Genomic DNA, 12,040 nt, shown 5'->3' with positions numbered 1-12,040 from the left:
ATGTAAGAACCATTTAGCTGAAATTAAAAAAAAAAAAAAAAAAAAAAAGCAGAACTAACAATTCAATAATTTTCAACATTGCTATGGAAATAGTTGTGATCAACAATACAAAGAAATTCAATACACAGTTGTAGATATAGGTGGATAACAATCCTATTCAGTGTTTCTTGCCAGAATATTTATCAGTCATTTCTGGATGCACAGAATGCCAATGCAGTGAGTCCTGAAACAAAAATAACAAATCATAATAAATGATCACTTGTGGAAATTAAATGAAATAATATGCCAGAGAAGCAAAAGCTATTTTTCCTCTCTTTACTCAGATGTTTGTTTAAATAAATAGTACATGTTAAATAATGTTGTTATTATTCATTTTCTAAGGATATGCTATTTCAAAATGGAATTTAAAATTAAAACTTTATATTGCTTACATTTAAAAGTAATGTTCAAGTAACATATACTGAATTTTCAAAGTTCATATTTTCAAATGATAGAATTCCCTGAATTCCATTGAACATGATGTTGTGCGAACAATTTTAATAACAGGCTTTTCTACGAATGTAGAAATATTTTTAATAATTCTTTTTATTTAGCTGGTTCTATTAAGTGACTTACCATTTCAACGTTGAAAACCTGTGACAGAGTTAATACTACTTGTAAATCCTGATGAACATGGTAATTAGAAATAATCACATGCAAGCCTATTAAATTCGCTATGTTTTTCCACTTCTCTCTTCAGTTGGTTCTACATGTTGAAGACTCATGTCTTTTTTCTCACCAAAACATAACAACCTTCAGTCTTTTCAGATTTGTGATCATTCTTGTCTCTTGCTTCTGGAATATTTATCCAGTTACTTATTCTTTGAAATGAACTTCCTCAAGTTCAATGCGGTACTCAAATCTGAGGCCTTACTACCATCAAACAGAAGAGACATAGTCAGTATTCACATTTATGTATCTTAATCTAATATGGTGAGAAAGCCAGTCACACTGGTGAGCTAGTCAGAGCTCACCATAAAAATGCTCACTCATAAAAATGCATTTATTTTTATTGAATTTTCCTCCTGGTTATTGAAGCAAAATCCCCAATTCTTCAAGAACATTCAGAATGGCATGTCATGGGAAAAGACAAAAGAAAAAAAAAAGTAAAAATAGTATCAGGAAATTTTGCACTAGAATAGGTTTTTGAGGCTGCTTTGTTTAGTGCTACATATTTTTAATATTTTGTGAAATGACTATGAAATAGTCTGCATATTGCAGGATCTTAACCTACGTGGTGGGTTGACTCCATCCGGCAGAGTCCCCACCTAGTTAAATTGGAAGGGTAAAAGCAAGAAGGAAAAAAAAAAAAATAAAGAGTTCACAGAATCACAGAATTGTCTAGGTTGGAAGAGACCTCCAAGATCACCTAGTCCAACCTCTGTCCTAACACTAACAAGACCTCCACTAAACCATATCACTAAGTTCAACATCTAAACATCTCTTAAAGACCTCCAGGGATGGTGACTCAACCACCTCCCTGGGCAGTCCATTCCAATGCCTAACAACCCTTTCAGTAAAGAAGTTCTTACTAATATCCAACCTAAACCTCCCCTGGCACAACTTTAGCCCATTCCCCCTCATCCTGCCACCAGGCACATGGGAGAATAGACCAACCCCCAACTCACTACTGCCTCCTTTAAGGTGTCCATAGAGTGCGATAAGGTCACCCCTGAGCCGCCTCTTCTCCAGGCTGAACAATCCCAGCTCCCTCAGCCGCTCCTCGTAAGACTTGTTCTCCACCCCCTCACCAGCTTCGTTGCCCTTCTCTGGACTCTCTCGAGCACCTCCATTTCCTTCTTGTAGTGAGGGGCCCAAAACTGAACACAGTAATCAAGGTGCAGCCTCACCAGTGTCAAGTACAGGGGCACAATCACTTCCTTAGACCTGCTGGCCACACTGCTTCTTATACAAGCCAGGATGCTGTTGGCCTTCTTGGCCACCTGAGCACACTGCTGGCTCATATTCAGCCGACTATCCACCAATACTCCCAGGTCCTTCTCTGCCAGGCAGCTTTCCAACCACTTTATGTAAAGGCAGTCACTCACCAACAGCAAAGAAATGTCCAGTCAATCTCCAAGAAACAACAGTTTAGTAGAAACTCCCTTAGTTTTATTGCATGACATTATATGACATAGAATAACAACTCTGGTCACTTGGGGTTAGCTGTCCCAGCTTTCTCTCTTCCCAGACGCTTGCCCACACCCAGCTTACTTGCTGGTGGTGCAGAGTGAGAAACAGAAATGGCTTTGTTGCTGTGCAAGCACTGTTCAGCAACAGCTAAAATGATGTATTGCCGGTACTGTTTTGGTCATAAATCTAAAGCACAGCACGGTATGGTCTGATATGAATTGTCTTCATCCCAGTCAAATCTGGTGCAATCAATAAGATGAGTATATATAATCACATAGTAATAATAATAATAATAATAATAATAATAATAATAATAATAGTAATAATAATAATAATAATAAAGTTAAGAAACTGTTTGCTCTGAATGTAAACAGAGTGAAAAAAAAAATAATAATCTTTCTGCTTCTGAGTAATAGATTAACAAAATCCTTAAAGAAAGTATTGAATACTTGTTCATTTAGATTTATCTAGGAGAAAAAATCTAAGCTCTGTTTAGTCCTGAGTAGGCAACCTTTTCAACAGTAGTGTAAGGATATGTTTCCAGCTTGTGATACAGAAAGTTAGTAAATATACAATTCAGGTACATTTGTAGGGTTATAACGTCTCTGAATTGATTCTAGTGAATTTAGACTTGATTCAGATGACTCTGCCTAGTGGTCCTTAAAATTTTGAATGTCACAATTAGCTTTTAAGAAGACAGTTTAAATTTCCCTGTAACTACATTACAGACAAGAAAAAATGAGCAATTGCTGCTTTAAAGAAAAAAAAATAGATAAAAAAACTTTTCTGATGAACAATAATGAAGATGCTTGAAGATCTGTCAGAGTACAGTCCTTCCTTAGGTTTATGCTTTCTTTTTATGCTTGAATTTAATAATAATCACCGAAAACAATGTTTAGATTCAACACACACTGTGCTCTCTTGGAATTACCTTTATTTCTATTGAAATGTAAAAAGTCTTCTTATGCCAACATTTCTTCTGTCTTTTTTTTTTCTTCATGTGGTGTTTCTACCCTGCTGATAAACTGCATTCCACCACAACCACTCTTTCACTCCTCCTCCTCCAGGGGAGAGGGGGAGAAAATATAATGTAAAAGAGCTCAAGGGTTGAGATAAGGATGGGGAAATTGTTCACCAATTACCATTACAGGCAAAACAGACTCAATGTAGGGAGATTAACATAATTTATTGGCTATTACTAGCAGACAAGGACAGTGAGAAACTAAAAAGCAAACTGAAAACACCTTCCCCCCTCATCCACCCTCTTCTATGTCCTCCCCCCGAGCAGCCCAGGGGAATGGGGAATGAGGGTTGTGGACAGTCCCTAACGCGTTGTCTCTGCCGCTCCTTCACGGTCACTCTTTGCCCCTGCTCCAACGTGGGGTCCCTCCTACGGGATGCTGTCCTTCCCAAACTGATCCTGCATGGGCTTCCCACAGGCAGCAGATCTTCAAGAACTGCTCCAACATGGGTCTGTACCACAGGCACTGTCCATCAAGAGCAAACTGCTCCAGCATGGATTCTCAATGGGCAGCAGCTCCTGCCAGATCACCTGCTCCTGTGGGCTCTCCACAGGTTGCAGGTGTGGCCTGGAGTCTATTCCTGTGGGCCGCAGTGTGGAGATCTGCTCCGCTGTGGGACCCATGGGCTGCAGGGGGACAGCCTGCTCCACCTCTCCACAGCCTCTTCACAGGTCACAGGGGAATTTCTGCTGCATGCCTGGAGCACCTCCTGCCCTCCTTCTTCACTGACTGTGGAGTCTGCAGGGCTGTTTCTTCCTACATTTTCTTACTCCTCTCTCCCAGCTGCTGTGGCACAGCAGTTATTTCCCTTTCTTAAATCTGCTCTCACAGATGCACAACCAACTTCACTCATTGGCTCAGCTCTGGCCAGCAGCAGGTTGCTTTGGAGCTGGCTGGAGCTGGCTCTTATCTGACATTGGACAGCTTCTGGGCACTTCTCACAGAGGCCACATCTGCAGTCCCCCTTACCATGTAAACCCAGTACACTCAGGCCTCCTCTCTTGCCACTTTTTTTTTTTTTCTTCCCTCCCTTATAAGGCTGCCTAGTAGCTAAATTACGTTAATTTTCACTGTAGCAGTCATGTCAGAATTTATAATCCATAGTAGTTCCAATATCTTTTCTTTGTAAAGAAACTAATCTAGTCAGCTTCCCAGCTGTGTAGAACTTTTTCCAATGTTGGCTTTCTCAAGGCCATGCTTTATTATTATTATTATTATTATTATTATTATTATTATTGCTATTATTATTGCTAATAATAATAATAATAATAATTTTCTCTCAACCTTAGCTGGAAGATGCTCACTTTAAAATAGTTTTCTTTTGCTTAGCTGATGCATCTAGTTACTTTTCTCCATATAACATTTTATGTCCTTTTTTTTTTTTTTTTTTTTTTCAGTATGTCCTAAACTGCAAAGGTCAGAGTCTCTGATGTTTAGGTCATACACATTTCCAAGAAACTGTTATATCTTACAATTATGTAAAGCAGACAAACAAGCTTGTAAAATCTGCAGGCAAATCCATTCATTTATATCATGTGTTCAGTTTTGGGCCCCTCACTACAAGAAAGACACCGAGGCCCTGGAACATGTCCAGAGAAGGACTACAAAGCCCTTCTAGTCCCTTCAGAGAAGGGCTACGAAGCCTATAGAACACAAGTCCTATGAGAAGCGGCTGAGGGAGCTGGGGGTGTTTAGTCTGGAGAAGAGGAGGCTCAGGGGAGACCTTATTGCTCTCTACAGCTACCTGAAAGGAAGTTGTGGGGAGCTGGGGGTCAGCCTCTTCTCACAGATAACTAGTGATAGGACTAGAGGGAATGGCCTCAAGTTGTGCCAGGGAAGGTTTAGGATGGAAATTAGGAGACATTTCTTCTCAGTAAGAGTAGTCAGGCATTGGAACGGGTTGCCCAGGGAGGTGATGGCATCACCGTCCCTGGGAGTGTTTTCAAGGAAAGGTCGGACCTGGTGCTTAGGGACATGGTTTAGTGGGTGACATTGGTAGTAGGGTGATGCTTGGACTAGATGATCTTGGAGGTCTTCTCCAACCTTAATGATTCTATGATTCTATGTATATGACATGAGTGAATGTGCTTTTCAGGGAATACCTGGGGAGTGAAAAAGGTTATATTCTATGTGTTGTATTCAGTGTTGAACTAAAGCACAATTAGGTAACTAATGAAGTGAAGGTTCTACAAGTGATATGTGTGCAGTAATTGCAAGGTCCATTAGCAGGGGAGCCATTAGATACATTCTGCACATCTTATACCGTATTTCCAGCAGTGTTTTATCCATTACTGTGCATATATAAAACTTAAGGCAAAATGTTGCTTTTGATGTTTTGGAATTGAAAAGGCCTCTGTTAGTTTTAATTGAGTTATTTGTGGTTGCGTTTTGTTGTTGTTTTAAGATACAGAATGTTTTGGCGACAGGAATGATGTTTAGTTTAAGATTTGTAATATTACTAGTAAATGCATCTTTGATTCCTTTCAAAACAAATTAATCCGAATCTTTCTTTTGTCAATCAGAAGTCAGTTTATTCCTTTAAATATCTCTCATGTTATTTTTCACGAATATCTCGTATTTCTGTTATTTACTTCAGGGATAAGAAGTCCTGAACAATGCAAAATCCAGCCATTTAAGGCTCACCAACTGTTAATATAATGGCATCATAATATGATAAGCACTTAGTACATTTCTTATGTAGCCCAATATTTTGCAAAATGTTTTAATTGCTCCTATTTACTGAGTTAAAAATTTCACGAAGTTCCAACAGTTCTTGAGTCTGTTTTTGTGGTGCTTTTCATGGTTATCATTAATTTAAGCCAAATTGTGTACATTGGTTGTTAAAATTCTCCTGACAGAGAACGTATGTTTGTTAATATATTTTACCTTTCTAATACTAACAAAGAAGCTCATTTGTCATGTTATTCTCCGTCCTCTTATTGTTGGTTGTGGTACAGAAGCATATTTTGTAAAATACATGGGACTCCTCCACGTTTTTGTGAACTGGAACTATTAATTATGGAAAATAATAATGTAAATATTGTTTCTACAAATTAACTCTTTCTTATTTGGCCATTTTAGTGGAAAAAATAATTCTGTTGTAATATTATGTCCTGAATACAGTACTTACCTGACTATTGTCTTTTCATCAGAATATTCTAAAGAGATCACTGTGACATTTTTTATATAGTGGCCACCAACTAGACTGAATATCATAATTTTCCACTCTCCTTTATATTTTTCTTGCCTTTGCAATTATTTTTGTTATCAAGAGCAGAATCCATCTTAACTTTAGGGACCTTTTGAAAGGGAGCGTAGTGATAGGACAAGGAGTAATGGTTTTAAACTAAAAGAAGGTAGGTTTATATTGGGAAGAAATTCTTTACTCAGATGGTGGTGAGGAACTGGCACAGGTTGCCAAGAGAAGTTGTGGATGCCCCATCCCTGGAAGTTTTCAAGGCCAGGTTGGATGGGGCTTTGAGCAACCTGGTCTAGTGGGAGGTGTCCCTGCCCATGGAAGGGGGCTTGGAATTAGATGATTTTTAAGGTCCCTTCAAACTCAAACCATCCTATGATTCTATAATGCAGTGTAGTTTTGTGTAGTTTTGAGCTAGCTGTCCAAGTTCCTGTTTAAAAAACCATGAAGCATAGGGTGCAAGATATCTACTTCATAAGGAAAAGATTTTTGACTTTAATTCTATTGAAAGTCATGATGAGCTCTCTAATCTAATCTGAGTTGAAGGAAACTGAGATGTTCACATCGGCTCAGATATAGATGAATGTACTGCATTTTATCAGAAAATTTAGTTATTCATATCTAGGACTACAAAATGAAAAGCAATCTTTTGGAACAATGTAAAATAAAAGTAGAAAACACTATTGTTCCTGCTGATTAAAGAAGATAATGTTATTTTCATTTTCTTCAACATAAGGTTCCCTGAAAATAATGCTGCTTAACTTTGTCAGGATACCAAAACCACCTGGAAAACTCTTGATGACATCATAACTCAGGTTATTCAAGGAAAGAATGCTTCAGTCAAAATTTAACCCTTTCAAGATTGTCTTGTTACCATCTGTTTTGTTGTCTTGTTTTGACAAGACTACTGTCTTGCTTACATCTTCCATCAGATGAAGAGGTATAAATTCCAGAGATTAAGAGTTTTCTGAAAAAATAATTCATTTATCTCTGAATTTAGACACATTTGCTGTAGTAGCTTCTGATTTGCAGTCTACTATCACTAAGATAAAATCCTTTTGAGAATGCTGCATTACTGTCCCATCATACTTTTGCAATGTATTTAGTCTCCTAACAAAGATAACATCTTTTCAAAATACAGAACTGTTATTTGGAGGCTTTATCTTCTGATTTTAAGAGATTGTCTTGAAGAAAACAAAGGCCAAATTTCAGTCTGTAGCCTCAGATTATATTTTGGTATTTGATAATTTATGGTAAGCATATCATCAGCTGAATTTGAGAAATCTTGCAAAATTCCCCTGAAAGAGCATATTTAAAAAAATAAAATTAAATTTAAAAAAAATCTTATTCATTGAAGAATTATTTTTAAATGGTTGCAGTACCATAACAGATGCATTTAATTCCTCAGTTACAATAGCAATTTTACATAATTACAGAATTTATATACATTAATAACTGGTAGTTAAACTCATCCGTTCTACTATGAAAATGTGCAGTGTGTGTACATTCATAAGAAAAAGTATAACAGTTCTTTCCTGTAATGCATAATAGCTCATTATATCAGTATTTTTAATTACTTGTCTCTGATTTTTTTGTTGTTTTGTTTTGTTTTTGTTTTCCTTTCTAATACTGAACTGATTCTGTATTTCTGGTAAAGTTCAGAAACAGTGATTTATTTCCACCTTAATGTTCATCCTTATGCTGTACATAAGGCTAAATTAACGTCTTTTGGAAACATAAATGTTGGAGTATTTTCCTTTTAAAATATATATATATATATTTTATCTACAAGTAAACTATGTAGGGCAGTTGCTAAATTTATTTCATCTGAAATATGCAGATTTTTTTTAACCTTTGTCTTTAAAACAACTTGACCTTCATCTCTATTGAGTACTGCTAAAGAATACTACGACAGTGAAACATGAAGTCAACGTAGAAATGTTTGGCAATAGATACAGCTCTAAGTATACTTTAAAGAATGGTCATAGTCTTCTTGTTCCCGTGTGATTTTTCCTTTACTTCTAAAAAAAAAAAAAAAAAAAAAGTTTCTGAAAAAAACTTCCTTTCTGCCTTCCTTTTCTGCCTTCTACATTTCCTTCTTTTTCCTTCTACCCAGAGAGGTCAGGTAGTCTCCTTCTCTGGAAAAATTTAAAATTCGCCTGGATGCCATGCTGCACCATGCATTCTAGGTGATTCTGCTTGGCAGGGGTGTTGGACTAGATGATCTTCAGAGGTCCCTTCCAACCTCAGCCATTCTGTGATTCTGTGATTATACATTTTCCCTACATTTTATCACAGTTTACCTCTTTTGTCTTTTTTTCTGACATTCTCTCTGTAGCACCTGTTAAGATTCTTCTCCAAACTCTTTAAACAAACTACATTTGTTTAATTTTTATATTCATTTTAAGCTTAAGATTTCACTTAATATTTGTTCCCTAATCCTTTCTTTACTCAGTGCCTAACTACATGTGGAGGCATTATGGTCTGTGTTGCTTTATGCTATAGTATTAACATCAAAGAATAGAACATAGCCATATCTTACTTGAAGTTGCATATAGTTTTGAACAAAACAGCTGTTCAGCTTTACAAGTCAAAGTGTAAACTGGCAGATAGAAGCAACTAGTTTGGAAAATCTTATATTAGATACATATCTTCTCTTTTTGATTCTGTGCTGATTTAGAGTTATACTTTTGCTTTTTTGTTTTGAGTCATAATTTGCACTGACAGAAGGCAAGTAGAGAAGCAAGGGAATAACTGATTTTGTAAGAATGCATCTCAGAAGTGTACAAAAGAAGGTACTGTTATAGGCCATTGTGCTTGCTTCCTGGGAAATAGAGTGATTTTATTGAATACTATGGGAGAAATTCTTTTATACTTCAGTTTTCAAAATTACTGTTACTACACTTCCTTTCTTTTCTGCTACCACGAGGATTGAGGCCATATATGATGTGTTCCAAGCATCTTAAGATGTTTATTCTTCCTCTATGTTAAGAAAAGTACAATCAGATTGGTAAATTTAATGATATGAGCAATTTCCTTATTTTAGCAGAAAATATTGCATGGTTCTCAAATATCAGTTAAAAATGAGCAAACATTTGGTTCACTGCTGGATTCAGATTTTTGAAAAAATTGCTTTGAATTACAGTTCTGACAGAAACAGAATTGTTTGATCAACTTAATAGTACAAATCTTGTGCCTTTTGACATTTCTCTCTCATAAATGGGAAAGGATATACCTCAAATGGAATTATAGTCATTTCATTCCTACATGCTGTAATTCAAACTGACCTATGCATCTTCAGAGCATTTGACAGTAAAAGGAAAGAAATGATCACGTGGGCTAGAACACTTCCCACTTGTACCTAGATTATGTGAATCCAAGTTTTTGAAGACAAAGTGATGACACCTGGATCATTTGAGTACTTGTTACATAACCCTATTAAAATATACACAGTCATCAAGAATTTCTTCCATGTTCAATATATCAAAAGAGAGGAACTGCTTTTGTCCGTGCAGTATATGGACTATTTATAAGGACTAAATAAAAAGGGAAGGAACAAATTGTAGTAATTTGTCAGTCATCATTTAATACACCTAGTACTTCAATGCTCAAAATAATTTAATTAAAATTATGCAAGTACTCCAAAATCTTATAGTAAATGAAAGCTAGCTATTAATGCCTAATATGGATTTCTCAGAACTTTTCATGTTTGTGTTTTCCGTGATAAAATCAATCACCAAAGTCCTCAATTAAAGTTTTCATTTTTGAAATTATTACGGTATTACTTCAAAACACCTTCCCATTTTTATTTTTGACTGTTATACACATCTCATACCTTTTTCTTTACTTTTTTGTTTGTTTCTGCGAGTTACTGTTTTTCTACTTATTAATGACTTTGGTTTAGCTGGTAAATTCAGAATAACTCTTTTTCTACTCTATGCATTAAATTATATTAATATTAGTAAATTGATATTAGGGATTTTTTTTATCATTAATCTGTGTGTGAATATGTGTATATCTGCATGTATGTGTATATCTGCATGTATATATATATATATACCTGTGTGTGTATAAATAAATATATGCATATATAAACTTCTAGATTACTTTCACTTTAATTTATATGTCTTTATGAATTTCTATATTGGAGAAATAAGCTTTAATAAATACAAAATATATTTCCTCCAAAACAAAATTCAAGAAAGATCCTTTAAAACATTAGCATTATAGAATGTGCCATTAACATGATTATAACTATTCATATTACTAACACACATTTATTAAAGTACTATAAGATGTTAGAAATGTAGTCTTGTAGTCTTCAGTTACTACCATGAATGTATGTTAACAGCTAGATTTATGATATCAATAAGCATTACTAATGTGAATTAGGTTACATTAACATTCCCATTATCACCATTACTCAAGATATTTATTTATTTATTATTATTAAAATATACCTTAACATTTCCTTTTACTTGCAGCTGAATGTGGAGCCTCCACAACAAATAATGAAGGAATCTTACTGTCCCCCAATTATCCTCTTAACTATGAAAACAACCATGAATGTATTTATAGCATTCAGGTACAAGCAGGAAAAGGAATCAATATTTCTGCGAGAACATTTCATTTAGCCCAAGGAGATGTTCTTAAGGTAGGTAGCCTTCGTGTAGCTTTTTGTTGTTGTTTCAAAGCTTTTAGTGCCTCATACCATTGAATTTTATCTGTCTGTATAGTATCAGGTAAGGTTATATTAAACACTTGTCTAAACCATTTCTATCTCTAAAGATTTTAAAATGAGGCAACCTCAGATGTTTCCATAATCTATTCTTTAAAACATGCATTTTTCAGACCATACATATTTTAAAAAAGGAAATTGAAACTGTAAAACAAGAAATTGAAACTGTAAACCAAGTATTGCCTTAACTTGTATTTGTATTCTATTCTTAGTATTAAATATCCATCTTTGAACGGAATTACATTTTTTTTGTAAATTCTGTTTTTCTTCCTCAGTATCTTCATTAGTTATTCTGTGATATAATCATAATATTTTTTCCCTAGCTGTTACACGCAGAAACTTAATTTAATACAATGTCACATACTGCAGTACATGAGGTTTACACTTCAAATGGCTCTGATCTTCTTTGGTATGTAGCATCTCCTGCAAAATGACAATCACTAGCAATTTTATGTGAAGGCAGTTTATTTTTTGTTTGTTTTGTTTTTTGAACAAAGAAAAACAACCAAAGGGGAAAAAAAGGATATTAGAACCTTCCAAATTTTTATAGACTTACTGCCCTTCATAAATTCAGTAACATGTTTTGTACAGAGATGTTATTATTGTATTTGTCAAGTACATATTTCCAAATTAATATATTGCTTAGCCAACTATATATTTAATTTTGATGATGATCAAGGTGTCTTTTAGCACATGCAATCTAAATGCAATAAGGGATGAACTAATTGTCTAATTTTTCAGAATACTCAATTTAATTAAATATGCCCCTCAGAAATCAAAGGAGTAAGAGTACCATGCCAATCATGTTTGATTAATAAAAACTGTTTTTCTGCCAGATTCTGCTATTTAATTATCAAAATAAAAAGGGTTATGGTAAGATTTATCTCTAAGAATCGGTGCTGGGATTTATTA

General features: G+C 35.1%; 1 protein-coding gene across 4 annotated transcripts in view; it reads left to right on the top strand.

Moving 5' to 3' along the window:
- Positions 1 to 12,040, top strand: part of CSMD3 (CUB and Sushi multiple domains 3) — a 712,079-nt gene that overhangs the window by 443,009 nt on the left and 257,030 nt on the right. For all 4 annotated transcript variants that reach the window (XM_066990669.1, XM_066990670.1, XM_066990673.1 and 1 more), the window contains one exon: positions 10,875 to 11,044. In XM_066990669.1, coding sequence (XP_066846770.1) covers positions 10,875 to 11,044 — 170 coding nt within the window. The remainder of the gene's footprint in view (positions 1 to 10,874; positions 11,045 to 12,040) is intronic.

This window comes from Anser cygnoides, chromosome 2 (assembly GCF_040182565.1).
Source record: "Anser cygnoides isolate HZ-2024a breed goose chromosome 2, Taihu_goose_T2T_genome, whole genome shotgun sequence".
NCBI lineage: Eukaryota > Metazoa > Chordata > Aves > Anseriformes > Anatidae > Anser > Anser cygnoides.
Note: the sequence above shows the minus strand (reverse complement) of the source record. Positions and strands in the feature narration are given on the sequence as shown.